This window comes from Saccopteryx leptura, chromosome 3 (genome assembly GCF_036850995.1).
Source record: "Saccopteryx leptura isolate mSacLep1 chromosome 3, mSacLep1_pri_phased_curated, whole genome shotgun sequence".
NCBI classification, from domain to species: domain Eukaryota; kingdom Metazoa; phylum Chordata; class Mammalia; order Chiroptera; family Emballonuridae; genus Saccopteryx; species Saccopteryx leptura.
The window spans coordinates 233,689,996-233,709,294 of NC_089505.1; the positions used below are offsets into that span (position 1 = coordinate 233,689,996).

General features: G+C 38.1%; 1 protein-coding gene across 4 annotated transcripts in view; it reads left to right on the forward strand.

Moving 5' to 3' along the window:
- The window catches only part of CTNNA2 (catenin alpha 2), a 1,214,276-nt gene that overhangs the window by 248,533 nt on the left and 946,444 nt on the right, over positions 1–19,299 (forward strand). For all 4 annotated transcript variants that reach the window (XM_066377864.1, XM_066377865.1, XM_066377862.1 and 1 more), the window contains exon 3: positions 685–880. In XM_066377864.1, coding sequence (XP_066233961.1) covers positions 685–880 — 196 coding nt within the window. The remainder of the gene's footprint in view (positions 1–684; positions 881–19,299) is intronic.

Genomic DNA, 19,299 nt, shown 5'->3' on the forward strand with positions numbered 1-19,299 from the left:
ATTAAATAGCTCTCAATACAGTGCTAAAAGAAGTTTGGCAGTTGAGATATGTATCCAAATTATGATACTTAGACAAGGAGGGATAATGCAAATCTGATTTCAACTCTGAGAATTTTAGCTGGCTAACCAAATGTTGAGACTGAATCATGCAGTCCTCTCAGATTACATTTACCATTTTGATTTTAAAAGATGAAATGGGAAGTAGAAATAATCTTCAGAAGTCCTTGGTAGGTGACACGTAAAGACTGGGTCCTGGTGGCCCAGTGTTTATTAACTGTTCATTCACCTGGCCCTGATATTTCATCCAGGAATCAGCATTGCTTTTCCTGTCTCAGTGCTCAGAGGCAATTTGGCACTTTGTCTGATTTTATTCCCTCCCAGAGGCTGGTCACTCCAACAAACACTGTGTCTGCCCACCTGCAAAAGCACAGCCTCCAGGGAACTGGAACTTTGAACTACTGGCAAGTCTGCTTCTCCTGATGTTCACATACTTTTATTTTTCTGCTTGAAATTAATGACTTTATATAAGTGTTAATTTGTATAATTCCACATTTTCTTTCAGTTGAAGCTATGTGATCTGCTTTCATGATCTGTTAAACAAAGGATATTTCAAAATTAGGAGATGATAATGTTATTTCTAGATAGTTTACAGAGTCGTTTTACAGTTTTCCTTTCATATTTAAGGTGACGACCCTTGTTAACACAAGCAACAAAGGCCCATCTGGTAAAAAGAAAGGGAGGTCAAAGAAAGCCCATGTACTGGCTGCATCTGTAGAGCAAGCCACGCAGAACTTCCTGGAAAAGGGGGAACAGATCGCCAAGGAGAGTCAAGATCTCAAAGAAGAATTGATTGCTGCTGTGGAAGATGTACGCAAACAAGGTAGGCGAGTAACATGGTTGGCCCTGGCCTGTTACCTCAGTTGCTTAGAAAGTCATCCTGAATTACTAAGGACGTGGGTTTGATCTCGGGACAGGTTACATATGGGAAGTGCCCAGCGAATGCACGACTAAGTGGAACAACAAATAGATGCTTCTCTCTCTCTCTCTCTCTCTCTCTCTCTCCCCCCTCCTTTGTTCTCTCTGTGTCTTTAAAATCAATCAACAAAAAGTTGCTAATTGCTTATTTTAAAAAAAAGAACGTTCAAGAGGGATGTGGAAACAATGGATTTTTCTCTGGAATCAATGTATATTTGCTCCAAGGAGTCATGTTATTTTTTTCCCTCTCCGCCTATACTCATCGTTTTTAGTATTTGCTAGAATCAGATTCAGAAACGAATAGAGGTGTTTTTTGCTGTGGCGTTATAGCACAGCTGCACTCCATGGCTGCTCTTACTTCAGAGTCCTCAGGTTGTTTTCTCTCAGATGAAAACAGACTCTTGTGTCGACTCAGGCTTTAGACAGGGAGAGTAGGATGAGAAGACCTCATCTAGCTAGAGTCAACAAACACCAGCATGTTAAGGATGGAGGGAGGAGAAGAATCACTCAAGTCATGTAAAGATGTTGTTGCTTTGTATGATTCCCAAGTTGATATTTTCAGGTCACAATTTTCCTCAAGAATCTAGCTATCTAGTTATCAATGAATTGATCAATAATATAGTTAACTAGTTAGCTAAAATGCCATTTATTAACATTTAAAGTTTTTGTGTTAAAATATATACAAAAAAATGTATATTAATCTGTTTTTAAGTGTATGCTTTAGTAGTATAAAGTATATTCACATTTTTGAGTAGCTAATCTCCAGAACTGTTTTATCTTGCCTGACACTCTATCCCTATTAAACAAAAATCCCTGTTTCCCTCTTCCCCAGTTCCTGGCAACTGCTGGTTCCTATGCTACTTTCTGAAAACATTTGTCTATTTGGCATCTTGAGCTGAAAATTCTGAGGCACCCTGAAATCAGAACAGAAATCTTCTCTAGCCAGGCTTCCCTCCTGCATTCATTACCCATGAATGCCACATGTAGATATCCAGTTGCACAGTGCTGACATCTTGGTATCATTGTCATTTTTCTCTCCTTCCAAATACAATGTATTATAAAGTCCCATAGATTTTAACTTCTAAATATCTCTTAAATAGATGAATTCCTGTTTAATTATTCAAAAGAACCACATTTTGCCTGAGTGGTGATGGCACAATGGATAGAGCATTGACCTGGGATGCTGAGGTCCCAGATTCAAAACCCCGAGACCAGTGGCTTGAGTACGGGCTCATCTGGCTCGAGCACAGTCTTGTTAGCTTGAGTGTGGGGTCATTGGCTTGAGTGTGGAATCATCAACATGATCCCAAGGTTTCTGACTTGAGCCTAAGGTCTCTGTTGAGCAAGGGGTCGCTGGCTTGGCTTGAGCCCCCCGGTCAAGGCACATGTGAGAAGCAATCAGTGATCCACTGAAGTAATGCAACTACAAGTTGATGCTTCTCATCTCTCTCCTTTCTTATCTTTCTCTCTCTCTCAAAAAAAAAATTATCAAAAGAACCATTTTTTAGCTGCCTTTATACATGCTGTTTTCTTTTACACAGTTAAGGATGACTCATTCTGCATACACCTGCTCAAAGTACACTTTCCCAGGGAAACCTTTCCTGACATGGCTCTTTTCATTGTCAGTTTCCAAAGGATAGTTTAATATTTGTGTGCTGAATTGATTGTTTACTTTCTTCCTTGCCAGAGTATAAAGTAATAGAGACTATATCATGTGTCTCTTACTGATCAATGATTTGCAATTCCTAATATTTGTAAAATTTCAGTAAATACTTGTTGAATGGCTGAAGGTATAAATACATGAAAGTTCTCTTTTCTTCTTATAAACCTATCAATTTTAAAATTTACAAACTGGATCATTAGGCCCAAGAAATACCAACCCTCCTTCTATATCAACAACCACTTTCTGCATGCGGCCATCTTATTCCTGCTAAAAGTTCATTTTGTTTCCATTACCCTAATATAAATGTTACTTTAATTTGAAATGTTAAATTTTACATATTTTATTCAGTATGGGTGGAGTGCATCTGTGTATGTGTTTTAGCAGTGTGTAACTTTACAAATTTTTAAGTGCTACTGAAAACTGGTATTCCTTCTGAATTACAGATGAACACTGTGTCCATGCATCTATAGCCTGGATAATTTTTTTCCATTTTTCTTTTTTTTTTTGGGGGGGGTAGATTGACATATAATAAATTGTACACATTTAAAGTGTACAAATGGATAAGTTTTGACAAATGTATACACTGTGAGACCATCACCACACTGGTGACTGGTCCCTAGGCAACTTTCTCAAAAAATTTTTCTTTGATGATGATACATTTTCCTTTTAGATTATTCAGCAACTTAGCCTCCCCCCCCCTTTTCTTATTTTTGCAAGAAGTTAGTTTTGATACCTTCTGTAGAAATGAATATTTTCATTCTCTTGACCCTTACATGAAATGGTGTTTTTGACAGTTTTTGGCCAGACTGTTCTAGTAATATTAGAGTGGGAAATTTTAAAGATGCTAATTTAGGACAGCTTAAAGTGGGGACTCTTCTAGAGCATGTTTTAAAGTTCTCATGGATTATTTATATTCATCTCTCTTTACAGAAAAAAATTACGCCTCAGAAATGATGCCTATGTCACCTGTATAAAGCTCAACTGCCACATCTCTCTCTCTGAACAGTGTCAGATTCAAGGCAAACATTGCATATTACACAAAATGACAAACATTTTACTGGAAAAAGCCTTTAAAATCTTTTTTATGTTTTTCTGAGTCTTAAATGTCTCCCACCCCCTTCAGCTGCCTGTCATGTGTAAGAAGTGCCTCTCTTCCTTGGCAACAACGGCCTCGGGCTCTTCCTCCAGTTCTGTGCCCAGAGGTCTTCTTATCGGCCATCTTCCCTTTCCAGCTCTTTATTGTGTTGTCTCCTTACACTGTCTGGCTTTGCCCAATCCTGTTTGTCTGGTACGAAGATTTTATTTACAAAGGTGAGCATGAGATGATTTTCAGAGAGGGGTGGAGAGAATGGAACATGAGGGGGACCCGTGAGGAGCAGGACAGGAGAACTTAGTTACTGGAAATGTTCAGAAACAGAATCTTTCCTTCCATTCTAGAAATTTACCTTCTAATATGTGAGATGATGTTCAGTAATTATGGGAACACTGACATTTAGAAACACTGTCCTCCTTGAAAGGAGCTTTGACATCCTTACATTCTTACTTATTAAATAATAGGTAGTGTAGGATCTAAAGCTATTAGAGTTGGTCATATGCTATTGAATTGTTCTGCTTTTTTAAAATCAAATGATCAAAAGTATTGCCACTTGAAAAAAAATTTCAGCATAAATAAATGCCACAAGGTTTAGTACTGTCCTCCATTTTCAGGTTTTTAATATAGAACCATTTTTTTTTTAAGTTTCACAACCTTCATGGTTATAAGTACTGTACTCTGATAAGATCATGTATGATATTATTAAACTATGTCATATTGTATCTCATATGATTAACCTTAGCATTGATTGAAATGCTTTATAATTTTAAAAAATAGGCCCTGGCCGGTAGGCTCAGTGGTAGAGCGTCAGCCTGGCGTGCGGGGGACCTGGGTTCGATTCCCGGCCAGGGCACATAGGAGAAGTGCCCATTTGCTTCTCCACCCCCCCTCCTTCCTCTCTGTCTCTCTCTTCCCCTCCCGCAGCCAAGGCTCCATTGGAGCAAAGATGGCCTGGGCGCTGGGGATGGCTCCTTGGCCTCTGCCCCAGGCGCTAGAGTGGCTCTGGTGGCGACAGAGCGACGCCCCGGATGGGCAGAGCATCGCCCCCTGGTGGGCAGAGCGTCGCCCCTGGTGGGCGTGCCGGGTGGATTCCGGTCGGGCGCATGCGGGAGTCTGTCTGACTGTCTCTCCCCGTTTCCAGCTTCAGAAAAAAAAAATACCAAAAAAAAAAAATATATATATATATATTATAAAAAAATAAATATATATATAAAATCTCTCTTAAATAAGAAGACATACTGCTGGATTTAGCACAAAGAAAGTGATATTTATGCTGAACATTGATGAAAAGTTTATGAAGGATAATGGAGTATGCATTTCCGTTTTAAGCAACCTGATCTGCATGCCAGATTTTTTAACGTGCTCAGTATCAGTGGTGATAATACATATTTTTCCCTTGGAATATTACAGTAGATGATTTTCATTATAGGTTATAAAATTAAAAAACCATATCTGAGTAGGCTTATGATAGCATTTATGTTAAAAACAAGTAACAAATTATGAAAATATATATAAAGAAAAATCAGTGTATTAAAACATTAGAATAGTGATATTTTAGACTTGGGTAAAGATGGACAATTTGGTCAGAGTGTATGTATCTGTTTCATCATAGCTAAATTAATTACATATATATAGATAATCTTCCTAATTTAAGTTTAAACTTCATCAAGAGAGGAACAACGATGTGTATATATTTCCCTCTCTCCTAAAGCAATTGGTATGGTTCTCTAACACGTGGCAGGTGTTAGGAAAGCGATTTACATGGGGAGTCAGCAAAGCACTGGGAGTTTTATTAAGATATATGACTTCTAATGTTCTTTGGCCAATAACTCTATGATTTAAGCTAATTCAGATAACCACTTTCAGCCTCACTGTCTCTGTTTTTCAAATACAGACAGTAATTATTGTGTTTGCTTCACTAGGTTGTTTTACATAGAAAGTCACAAGGATTAAAAAACCAAAATATTATGTACAATATATAAGTAATATCTAATATAGCATATACTATGTATATTTATATATATATCAGAGCTTATTACTTAATTGTGATTTAATACATTAGTCTTTATTACATAGCAATAGAGCCCCTCCCTATTAATGAGAAATCCGGGCCCTTCCAATCAGGATGCTGAAAGCTGAATCAGAATCCAGTAGTCTCTGAGAAGGGGCTTGAATAGATCAGTGTGACTTAGTGTTGATGGCAGTAGTGAGTGCTCCCAGAAAGCTGTGGTGGAACAATTGTGCAGCCAGTAAATAAACAGAGAAAAGCTCCTATTGAGGGATGCAAACGCAGTTACTCCAGCCAGGTCTTACTGTTGAAGCTCTGGGGCAATGAGAGCTTGGCACAGGGAATGCCAAAACACTTTTAATGTTTACCAGCAAGATATTCCTAGGTTGAAAACTATGGGCTGAACTAGAGGTTCTCAAACTTTAATGAATGTTAGACTCACCTGGGAGGCATTTGAACTGCTTCATGTCCAGGCTTCACCTTCTATCATTTAAGTCAGAATCTCGGGGGTGGGACTTAACCATGAAGGTTTTTAAAGATTCCTAGGGGACTCCAGTTTGCAGACAAGTTAAGAATAAATGCACTAATCTGCTCTTGCCATCGTCCCCACTTGGATGATCTATCAATCCATGTTAATCGACTAGTAGTTCACATTAGGCAGCTGATGGCAGTCATTCATTGTACAAGGTTATGTGCTTGTAGGATATTTAGATATAAATAGGTATTTATGTAGGATACTTATGTATGAGAAACAACTTGATATTCTGTATTAAAATGTTGTGGATCTATATATCCCATGCACAATGTCTTATGGTACCTGACATTCTGTAGGACTCAGAGATTATGTAAGTATATACTAGGGGGCCACATCTATAGGGCAGTTTAATATTTAAGTTGTTAGACAAGGAAGACATACTACTGGAATTAGCACAAAGATATTTACGCTGAACATTGATGAAAAGTTTATGAAGGATAATGGAGTAGGCATTTCAGTTTTAAGCAACCTGATTTTAAATTGAAAAGATAAGGCCCTGGCTGGCTGGCTCAGTAGATAGATCATTGGCCTGGTATGCCCAGATTCAATCCTTGGTCAGGGCACACATGAGAAGCAACCATCTGCTTCTCTTCCTCCTCCCTCTCTCCCTTCTCTCTCTTTTCCTCTCTCGCAGCCAGTGGCTGGATTGGTTCGACTGTTGGCTGGGGTGCTGAGGATAGCTTGGTTAATTTGAGCATTGGCCCCAGACAAAGGTTTCTGGGTGGATTCTGGTTGAGGTGCATGCAAGAGTCTGTCTCTTTATTTCCCCTCTACTCACTTAAAAAAATGATAAGAATGACATGGATAATTGGGGGATAGATAGAGAAGCCCTGATTTGGTGACAAGTTTCACACTCAAGTGTAATTATAAATATGGTAAAGTGATGGGAAGAGATCAGATTGGGAGAAGTTCAGAAACCAGGCTATGTTTAGAAAACAAGACAAAAAAAAAAAACAAGGAGGAAGGAGGGAAGGGAGGAAGGGAGGGAGAGAGGGAGGGAGGAAGGGAGGGAGGAAGGAAAGAAAGAAGGAAGTTGTTTTCTATCCATTTAAGTAATATTCTAGAAATATTAATTTGGAAACTTCATAAAAAGTTGAATAAATCAGAGAAAGACTGAACTCAGATATTGTTGGGTATTATTATAATATAGCAGAGAAAAAAAGAACAAGACAAAATATTTTGATGGTCTAAGATTGAGATAGTGTCAATAGATCAGAAATAAGAAAGAATAAAAGATTTACCACTTGTTGAAGGGAAGAGACAAGTCAGCATTTTATTCTAAGTGTTTGGTTGTGGTCTACTTAATTGGGACATCTTAAGAGGTGACAATAGTGGGAAGACAGGACTACTTTGATTTTAAACATTGATGAATAAGGAGAACTGCCTTGCAGGTGTTTAAAAGCTCTGGGAATGGACCCATGCCAGCTAGCTCAGCAGTAGAACATCAGCCAGGCGTGTGGAAATCCTGGGTTCGATTCCCGGCCAGGGCACACAGGAGAAGCGCCAATCTGCTTTTCCACCCGTCCCCTTTTCCTTTCTCTCTGTCTCTCTCTTCCTCTCCCGCAGCCAAGGGTCCAATGGAGCAAAGTTGGCCTGGGCACTGAGGATGGCTCTGTGGCCTCTGCCTCAGGCTCTAGAATGGCTCTTATTGTGGCAGAGCGATGCCCCAGATGGGCAGAGCATCGCCCCCTGGTGGGCATGCTGGGTGGATCCTGGTCAGGCGCATGTGGGAGTCTGCCTGCCTCCTGGCTTCTCACTTCAGAAAAATACAAAAAACAAACAAACAAACAAAAAAACCCACAAAACTAAACCATTGGAATGGAACTTTGGGGAAACAAAAAGAAATTTGGGAGTCTCTGGAGTTGATACATGAAGCTTTCAGAGACAGCTTTTTGAGGACTTACTTGCCAGTAAAGAGATGGAGAAGAGTAGAGCAATGTAGGCTTAGTTTTTGGAAGAAATGCCAAAAAGGATGAGAAGATGGAACAGAAATAAATTAGATAGGGAAGGCATACCCTGAAATGTCACCAGGGATCTGAGAATACTGAATACAGAGAGTACCTGAAAATCAGAGGAGTCTGTTACAAAGAAGACAGAGATCAATCTAGACATTAGAATGTTGTCGTAATTATTTCAAATTCTTCTGAGATCATGGAGGATGAATAATGAGAAAAAGCCTTGGATTTTGCTAAGAAGATGTCATTAATTATACTTAAAAAGTACATTTTCAGGAAGCTGCAGGGACAATAGTTGAATAGAAAGGAGTAGATACTGAAGGAAGGATGCATGCAGGAAAGGGAACAGCACCTTTCCTTGGTCATCACTGAACTATAGACTACACATATTTCTTTTTTCCCTGCAGATAATTGGGACTCAAATGAGGACCCATGTGTTAGAATTATTTTGTAAGCACTTAATGCATGATTCAGAAGATTGTCACAGATGAAAAGAGAGAAGTAGAAGAATAATAGGAGAAAGATTAAGGAGAAGCAAAGAATATGATTGCTTGCTTGTTTCTTTTGTTCAACTCAAGTAAGAAGCATTGGAACATAGATCAAGGAAGGGAACCACTGGAGAGAACAATTGTAGATACAAAGGGAGAAAGCTCAGGTTGGTGGTGTGAGGTGAGGCAGATGGGACATTTGTGTATCTGGAAAATTGGTAGAGATCGTGAGATTACTAAACAATGTGTTTACAGAATACCATGAGAACCATAGCATACTGGATGAAATTACCTCATTTTGAACAAAAGGGGAGGTAGTTTTAATGGACCATGGATATCTGATATTTGACCACTGTTACAGATGTTTTCATATATTTTTTCTGTCATTAGCATATGGGTGAATCTCTCATATATTTCTATGATATTTTACATATTAAATATAACTTATGCAGCTGAAAAGGCCATTTTATAACAGGCTAAATTTTTTATTTTGTTTATTTGCTGTGTAATAGCATCTGTCAGCAATGGGGCTCACATGTTGTCTTTGTGAATCTTCTGAGATTTAAAGTAGGTCTAAAAGGTGACCTTTTTAAGATAGACACTGTTTTTCATGTTTATCCCATTAACAGATCCATTTCATGGTGTGATAGCATTTGGTTTTATGCCGTCTCATTATTATATTACCGCAGCCTCTTTCTTAAACCATGGAATAGTTGCTTGGGTTTTCTATCTTCAGTAACCTTCTCTGATTGCCTACTCTGTCTGGTACATAGTGTTTAATTGTTTAATCTTAATTGTGTTTCATCAACAGATTTAAGACATGGCCCAGCTACCAAGATGTGCTAGTCTAGGATATAGACAAAGAGGTACATAGGCCTAACCCAAGTTTCAGAGGGATCTTGTGGAGCAAACTGACAAGAAAGTACAGATAAAAGAGCTAGTTTCTTTGGGGAACCAGTTTTTCAGTCAAAGCTATGGTCAAACTATTCTTGCTCATTTAGGCTTTTCTTTGTTTTGACCCAATCTCACGTGTGGAGTGATATAGTGATATCAACTAGGCCCATTATTATTTTTTTTTTACTCAATCAATATTTATTGAGTAACTGAAGACCAGTGAGCAGAGACAGACAGAACAATAGAATAAATAGTAGAATGGGGAGAGAAAGGTATTCTTACATCTCTGGAGAGAGATTAAACCTATGTCTCCTGAGGACCACGTGACTTTCTCCCTCCCCCCCACTTTCATGCATTCTGAGTTGTGATAGGCTATGAAAGTGTGATTGAAATATGGGATGACTAAAAGCATGATACACGAAGAATAAGTGGATATAAGGACTAATATTAAAATTTTAAAGATTTGCTCTGTGAAAGACAATGAAGACAAGCCATAATAAGCTGGAAGAAAATCTTTCTAAGTTACACCTTTGATAAATTCTTGTATGTAAAGAACTCAAAAATTCAACAATAAGAAAAGGAAGAAAAATTTTAAAATGGACAAAAATCTGAACAGACTTGTTATCAAAGAAGATATGCAGATGTAAATAAACATATGAACAAAAATCAACATCATTTGTCATTAGAGAAGTGCAAATTATAACAACAGTGAGATTTTACTATATGACTCTGAGAATCAATAAAATTCCCCAAATTGATAATACCAAATGTTAGTAAGGATTTGGGATGACAGAAATTCTCATTCATTCAGATGCAAAATTATACATCTGTTCTGAAAGACAGTTTGGCCTTCTATTTTCTTTTTAATAAAAATAAATATTGAATTACCATATAGTCCAGTAAACTTGATCCTAAATATTTATTTAGTCCTAGGATTGAAAACTAGAAAACTCATGTCTATACAAAATCACCTAAACCCGTTCCTTTTTTTTTTTTTTAACAGAGAGAGAGAGTCAGATAGGGACAGACAGACAGGAACAGACAGAGATGAAAAGCATCAATCATCAGTTTTGTTTTTTTTTCATTGCGACACCCTAGTTTTTCATTGATTGCTTTCTCATATGTGTCTTGACCGTGGGGCTACAACAGACCGAGTAACCCCTTGCTCAAGCCAGTGACCTTGGGTCCAAGCTGGTGAGCTTTGCTCAAACCAGATGAGCCCGTGCTCAAGCTGGCAACCTTGGGGTCTTGAACCCAAGTCCTCCACATCCCAGTCCGATGCTCCATCCACTGTGCCACCGCCTGGTCAGGCCCACTCCATTTCTTAAAATAAACTTTAAATTTTGAATAGTTTAGATTTATAGAAAATTTTCGCCTAACCTGTGGTGGCACAGTGGATAAAGCTTTGACCTGCAATTCTAAGGTCGTAGGTTCAAAACCCTTTGCTTGCCTGGTCAAGACACATATGGGAGTTGATGCTTCCTGCTCTTCCCCCTTCTCTCTCTCTCTCTTGCTTTCTCCCTCTCTCTAAAATGAATAAATAAAGCCATTAAATAAAGAAATTTTCAAAGAGAGTAAAGAAACCTTTCACATACTCATTTTACGTACATTTTTTTGCAATTAAAGAACTAATGTTAAGGTATTGTTAATTTAGGCAATCACAATAGTAGAAACTTTCTACTGATGTTCTTAGCAAAAATGGCAAGAAAAAACACCTTGTGGATGCTGAAATATTTCTAAACTGACTGGCGGAGAGTGGTAAATCATACCTCTGAATGAATCAAATGAGAAATCTAATTTAGAAGATTGCCAATTTAGGACTGTTTCCTTTAATAACCTTTATTGAGGTCCAGACCTGTCAGCCTAAGTGAAAACATTCTTAGCTTTCACAGAAAAGATTTAAAGAGACTTTCCAGGATATGCAAAACAAAGTAAGAAAGCAAATGAACTCCAAGGGAGAAGACTAAAGAAAAAGCAAGTTTAGAGATTAGAGAGGAGCAGGGAAAGTGGCTAATCCGAATACACAGCAGGTCCCAGACATACTGAGCAGTGTTCACCCACTCAGGGCAGGCATGGGGGGGGGGGCAGAGGAGCACAGTGCGGGTAGCAGAGTTTTGCAGTGAACCTAGATTGAAATTCCAACTCTGACTTTCTTGCTGCATGTGCTGTGACTTGAGCAAGTTATTTCTCTCTGCCCTAGTTATGTGGGGTAATCATGAGTTAAGTGGGGTAATCATGCATATAATTCCAGGACTATTGTGTAGAGCAAATGACAGGATGCCTGTAGTGTTTGGCACTAACCCTAGCATGCTGCAGGCTCTAAAGCTTGATGGCCTTTATATTTATCATCATTCTTATTTTATCTACTATTGGGGCTCTTACACTTCCTAACAGACCAATTGTAGATGTAAAGTTTTAAGATATTTGTTATCACAATAGAAAGTCTTCAGGTGGACCACTAAATTAGTTCCATTTCATTTGAAATTCACTTTGTCTGAAGAGAAAGTTCTTAAATGAAACATCTGACCCTAACCATGCATCAAAGGAATTAGTCTGCATTCCCACATAAAAACAAACCTTGTTATCAAGCATTTCCTCTCCAGTAGCTAAGTCTGTATGTAATTCAATCAGAAATTCATTTGACATAAGCATCTTGAATAACAACAGGATAACTTGTCCAAGAAGAAGCTGATTTGCGTAGGCATCCCTAATTACGAGACATGTCTGCAATTTGATGCAGCCCAGGCCCTCTTGGTCAGCATTGGGCCTGGCTGAAACTGAGACCGAGGGAGTGTGCTTCTAGATGGGATTCTACTTTAGAAAACCGAATAACTGAGGCAAGGCAAAAGCTTCTAAAACCAAGTTGAGTCCTGTTAAGTGCATGCTTCTCTAAGGTCCCAGAGGACCAGCCCTCTGGGGGGACATATAGGCAATGGGAAATCAGACCTTACAATGTCCTGTGGAGATGCCACCCCAGAATTTCAGGGTGAAGCAGGTTATCTTACTCATTGGAAGCTGAAAACAGATTTCAGTTAAAATAGAGGTGGAAAAGTCAGACAGGAAAGGCAGGAGATGAATGACCTCTTTTCAAACGTAGAGTCAGTGCCTGATACTGTATATCTATTCTTGTGTTCCTGTGGGTAAAAAGAGAAAGAGAGAGAGAAAAGAGAAGAAGAAGAAAAGAAAGAAAGAGAAAAAGGAAAGCCACTTTATCTCCCAAGGCTAGCCGCTGCCCTGGAGCTCCTGGTGCCTTCACCCGGCACCTTTGGAGGACTGCACTGCGTGATCATCCTACTCCCTCCTTTCTGTGGGAACAGTCCAAGGAGCGTGCAAACATGTTACAACAGCAGAAAACCTTCTCTAATTGCAGACCCCTCCAACAACTACCTCACCTTCGTGCTTCTTTGAAACAGATTTTTTTTCAAAGAACAATCCACATTTACTCATTCAATTCCTTACTCTGCAATCATTTTTCTTTTTATTCTGTAGTATACTATAGTCATAACAACATGAGGAGTAACAAGAAACCCAGTATGCAGACCCTTCTCTTTAATAAACAAAACATTCTCAATGTAGTGGAAGCTGCTGGCTTCCTCCTTGATGTTGGGATTTTCTCCCTTCCTGCTTCCACTGCCCAACCTGGGCCAGGGAACCAGTCCTGAATTTGGGCATCATTACTTCTCATCCATTCTCATCGTCATTTTATTATGAAAAAGTTCAAACAGATAGCAATGTTGAAACAATTTAATGGGGAATTCCTGTACCTGCAAAACCACCACCTCAGACTGCCGTTAACACTTTGCTATACTCACTCTATCACAAATCTATTTGCCATGAGTTGAAAAAATAACTTTCCCACATATGAGCAGTCCCTCTTTCATCTACTCCGGTCTGGCTCTCAGCTGACCCCTGCATGGAACCTGCTCTCGTCAGTCACTGGGTTCAGCTGTTTGTCCTATCTGGCCTTGTCTCTCTCTGCATCCTTGCTCAACCTCTCACAGGCCATTTCCCATTCTATATCTTTGTTCAACCCCTTAATTGCATCCTGTGGAGTTGACAACCTCCCATCACCCGAGCCCCATCCTCTGTTCTCACCTCTTTTGGCTTTGGCAATACCACTTTTTACTCCTACTGCCTTTTGTTTCTACATCTTAGATTTCTAAATATTTGAATGCTTGCGCCTGGGCTTTATCCTTCTCTATTAATCATCTCACTCTTTATACCGAAGATGCCAAAGTTTTGACTTCTGGACCTTAGCTGTAGATAACTGTGTAATATTGCCCTTGCTCAAACCCTGCGACACTCTCCCTCATATTTTTCTTATTTAGAAATGGAACTAATAACCTGGTTACTTAAATCAATAGCTTTGGCCAAGTTGAATTTTAACAGTATAGACCCAAAATATATCATAAATCCTTCCATTTTAAGGCAGTATAGCATAGTCATTAAAAGCACAGGTTATAGAAAAAGACAACCTACATTTGAAACCTGATTCCAACATTTACTAACTGTTTGACGGTAGATAAATTACTTAATCTCTCATAGGCCTCAGTTTCATCATCTGTAAAGTGGGACTAATAATAGTACTTATTATATAGGTAGTTGTTAATATAGGCAAGGTACTTAAATCAGAGACTGACACATAGTAAGCATTATATAAATGCTAACTTAAACCACTTGTTCAGAAAGGCCTTTTTAGTCCCCTCCATAAAGAACAAAGTAGGAAATTATATATGTTATCTCTAAGCCAGCTAAAAGAGAAGATACGTATATCAATCAATGTTCTCCAGAGAAACATAACTAATATGAGATATACATATTAAGATATTTGTTTTGAGGAATTGTTCACGAGATTGTGGGACTACGAAGTAGGCAAGCTAGTGGACTGGGCACTCTGAATATCTTCACCTCCTCTGATAATTCTCAGCTGTTGCTTTTAAGGACTCTCAGCTAATTGGTTGATGCCCACCCACACTAATTAATGGTAATATCCTTTCCTTAAAAGTAAACTGATTATAGATTTTAGCCACATCTGATGCTGGTGGACATGGTGTTCTTCCACAGAGTCTTAAGGAAAGAGCATTCCAAAGATCCAAGAATGGAGGGTTGGGGATGGAAGGAGCTCTTGTGGTAACATTTATTCAAGTTGAAATGGACAGCTGCCTGCCTGTTGCCAGTTTCTAATCTCTATCCATCCTGCCAAGAAAGAAGTTCAATCTTGTCTTCATTAAACCCAAGAAAAAATACCAGTGTCCAGAAATTCTGTGCGATGGTTCAATCCATATCAAAGCTTAGTCCAGTGCGGGTGCTGCACTGCTGTACCCAGGCCGCACTCAGAATTTGTACTTGAGAGTCCCCACCGCTACCAGGGCACAGGTGGCTCTCAGCCCATGCAGCTCTTAGGGCTGCACGGCTGCTTGAAGAACACCTGAACAAATGGGGCAAGTTGACGTTTCCAAGCGACAGAAGAAAGAGCTCCTTTGTTAGCCTGGGTTATATTATTTTGGCTGAGAAGGACTAGTTTTCTTCTGGCCAGCCAATCAACTTCCCAGTCTTCTGCGGGCTTTCCATGGCCCCTCCCCCTAACCAAGCTGATATTTTCCCCATGCTAGACTGACAGGCCTCCATGGCTGTTATCTTGGCTTCTACTTCATATGCTTCAAAGTAGAAGCACTTACCCTGGGGACTGAAAAGACCGTCCTTCCTCCTTACATGGGAGCAAGGCTGCAATCCCCTGGGATGTCTGAAACTTTCATTTTCTAGTGAAGCAAGCGGACTTTTTAATGTCTGATTCCCTTTGCTTCCTTCCCTTATTAATATGTAGCTACCTATGCTAATATATCTGCAAAAGGCCTCAATACTATCACCTATGTTAGTGCTTGATTAAATAACTGGGTCATATAGTCTGGACATATTAAATTATCACAGTGGGTAAGCATTGATTAATGATTCTTTGTGAATTTGCAACAATTATATGTGTAGGTGAGAGTATAGCTATATTTTCCCTTAAATCTCCATGTTGTGCAGTGTTTATGAGCTTGCTTTTGGAAATAGGTTGCCACTTGGTTGGTGCTGAATTTTTCTTGAAATACTCTTCAACTAACAAATGGAGACTGTAGTATAGATGCCAAAATAGGAGATCCCTGTGGTTTTTCCATATGTACTTGGGGACACTGGACATTCAGTTCTGCCAAATGCCACTTGTATGCCCTGATGCGAACAAGCCATTTTATGTCAGAATTCTTGTTTGTCAAGTAATAATGCCAGTCCCATCTAATATGTAAAATTTAAAGAATTACATAAATGTCAGAATGAAAGTATTTAAGAAAATATGAATCATTTTTCAAATTGAATATGTTAATATTCCATTGCTATTAAAAGCATGATATTTTCCTTTATGAAACTAGAAGATAAGCTAAAAGCTATTTATTTTAATAAAATATTTAGATAATTTTTTTTGTTTTTGGTTAAATCCATGTTTTTGCTACATATTTGTTATTTCAATGTGAATAATTATAAAGATTTAAAAAACTGTTGCTATGATTTATTTGAAATTATACTTTTAAAAAATAATTCTAACAATCAGAGAACAACTCAGATTTGTTGGTGTTCTGAAGCCAAACTGGCCTTCTATTTTGAATTTCTAAAAATAATTAATACTATATGAGTTGATACATCTTGTTGAAATAATGTATATTCAGTGTTGATGTTCACTTATCTTTGTACTCTTTTTTTTAAATTGAAGTATAATTGTCATAAAATATCCTGTTAGTTTTAGGTTCTCTTTGTACTTTTTGTGTTTTCATGAATGGAATGAAATTTGAGCTCAAGTGTGATTGCGTTTTTAAAGCATTTAATAACATTGCTGTGTGCACTGTATCGGAGTGGGCTACAGTTTATTGTGTCTTGTAACCTATTATTGTTCACTGATGCAGATTCATATGGGACTATGCAGGGGTCTCCAAACTTTTTACACAGGGGGCCAGTTCACTGTCCCTCAGACCATTGGAGGGCTGCCAAAGACAGTGGTCCTCTCACTGACCACCAATGAAAGAGGTGCCCCTTCCAGAAGTGCAGTGGGGCTGGATAAATGACCTCAGGGGGCTGCATTGCGGCCCGCGGGCTGTAGTTTGGGGACGCCTGATGAAAATTCAAAAATATCAAATATTTACATCCATTAGAATATGATCTTTTAGTATAAGTAGAAAAAAAAAACAAGAACTACATGATTCCATACATTGGTGGAACATAAAAACGAGACTAAGAGACATGGACAAGAGTGTGGTGGTTACCAGGGGTGGGGGGAGGGAGGACGCAGGAGGGAGGAAGGGAGAGAGTTAGGGGGAGGGGGAGGGGCACAGAGAAAACTAGATAGAGGGTGACGGAGGACAATCTGACTCTGGGCGAGGGGTATGCAACATAATTTAATGACAAAATAACCTAGACATGTTTTCTTTGAATATATGTACCCTGATTTATTAATGTCATCCCATTAACATTAATAAAAATTTATATAAAAAAAAAACTAAAAAAGAAAGACTAATTGATTTATGTCCTATTGCAGGCTCTATAAATTTGCCGCTTTGGTAATTTCTTAAATGTCACAACCAAAAATATTGACCCGTTTTTCTGGCCTTCCATTGAAACCATAGCAGTCATCTATAACGTTACCTAAAAATTTAAAATACAACATTTAAAATATAAATGTGACTATTATAACTTAATATATCTTTGTTCCACGCCAAAAGTTCTAAATTACAAGTGGTTGCTTTTCTTGGTATAATAATCTTCCCCCAAGCTCTGTTTTATTATGTTTGTTTTCCTGAAGAGAAGGGAAACAGGATGATTTCACCACTAATTAATTTGTGTTTTTCCGAGCAAGTCTACTTTATCGCTGCTCTTAATTTCTCATGTAAGGCACCAAATCTTCAAGTGAAATATTCTCTAACTCGCTTTAAAGAAGGAAGAAGAGAAGACTGGCTCTGCTGAGCTCTGTGTTGGTTTTTAATTTTTTTTCTTTCAGTTTATTGGTTATAACTAAGATATTAGTTACATTGTGTAAGTTTAAGGAATATGATAGGGTTAGTTAACTCATTCTTTATCCACATTATTACCATTTTATTTATGATGTTACTGTGAGAACATTTAAGATCAGCTGTCTTAGAAACTTTCAAATATACGAGATGCTATTGTTAACTATGCTCACCAGGCTGTAAATTGCATTCCAGAACTTATTTGTCTTATAAGGGGAAGTTGTACCCTTTGACCTTCATTTCCTCACTTTCTCCATCCTTCTAGCTTCTAGCAACCACTAATCCACTCTATGATTCTACGAGTTCAGCTACTTTAGAACCCACATATAAGTGAGATGGTACAGTATTTGTCTTTCCGTCTGACATATTTCATAAAACATAATGCCCTGTTTTATCCATGTTCAAATAACAGGATTTTCTTCTTTTTGAAGGCTGAACACTATTCCATTATATATATATATTTATACACACACATACACAAATACATATATACCACTTTTTTTTTACCCACTCACCTGTCAATGAACATTTAGGTTGTTTTCATGTGTGTTTATTGTGAATAATGCTGCAGTGAACACGAGAGTGTACATATTTCTACTAAATAATCATTACATTTCCTTTGGATAAGTAACCAGATGTGGATTCCTGGATTATATTGTAGTTCTATTTTTAATTTTTTGAGGAAACTCCATACCGTTTTCTATGAGGACTAGACCAATTTACATTTTCATAAACAATGGACAAGTTTCTTTTCTCTACATCATTGCCAACATTTTTTAAATCTCTTCTATTTTTGATAATAGACATCCTAACAGGTATAAGGTGATATTTTATTGTGGTTTTGATTTGCATTTTCCTGATGGTTGGTAAACTTGAACACCTTTTCATATAGTTTTTGGCCATTTGTATGTCTTCTTTAGAAAAATGTCTATTCAGAAACTATGCCCATTTTCTCATTGGAGTATCTGTTTCTTTGCTCTTGAGTTGTATGGGTTCCTTCTATATTGTGGCTATCAACCCTTACGAGATACATGGTTTACAAATATTTTCTTCCACCTGGACGATGCCTTTTCATTTTGTTGATTGCCTGTGTTGAATTTTGATTAGTCAGCTAAGACATGGTTAGGCTCTGGAGGAGCTTCCATTCTAATTTTTAATTTACACTTATTGGGGCAATAGTGCCATTATAAAAAGATTATATAGTTTTCAAGTGTTCAATTCTATGACATATCATCTGTATATTGCATTGTGAAGCCATCACCCAAAGTCAAATTTTCTGTCACCATACACTTGACCTTCTTTACCATTAATACCCCTACCCACCATTCTTATAGTAACCACCATAGTATTTTTTTCTTTCTATGACTTTTTGTTTTTCTTGTTTGTTTCCCACACGAGTGAAATCATATGGTTCTTGTCTTTTTCTGTCTGACTTATTTTACGTAACAACCATCCATATTGTTGCAAGCAGCAGTATTTTTCATCTTTTCTTATGGCTGAGTAGTAGTATTCCATTGTGTGTGTGTGTGTGTGTGTGTGTGTGTGTGTGTGTGTGTGTATGTACCACATCTTTTTTATCCAATTATGTATCAAAGGACACCTTGGTTGTTTCCATGTTTTGACAGTTGTGAATAACACTGCAATGAATGTAGGGG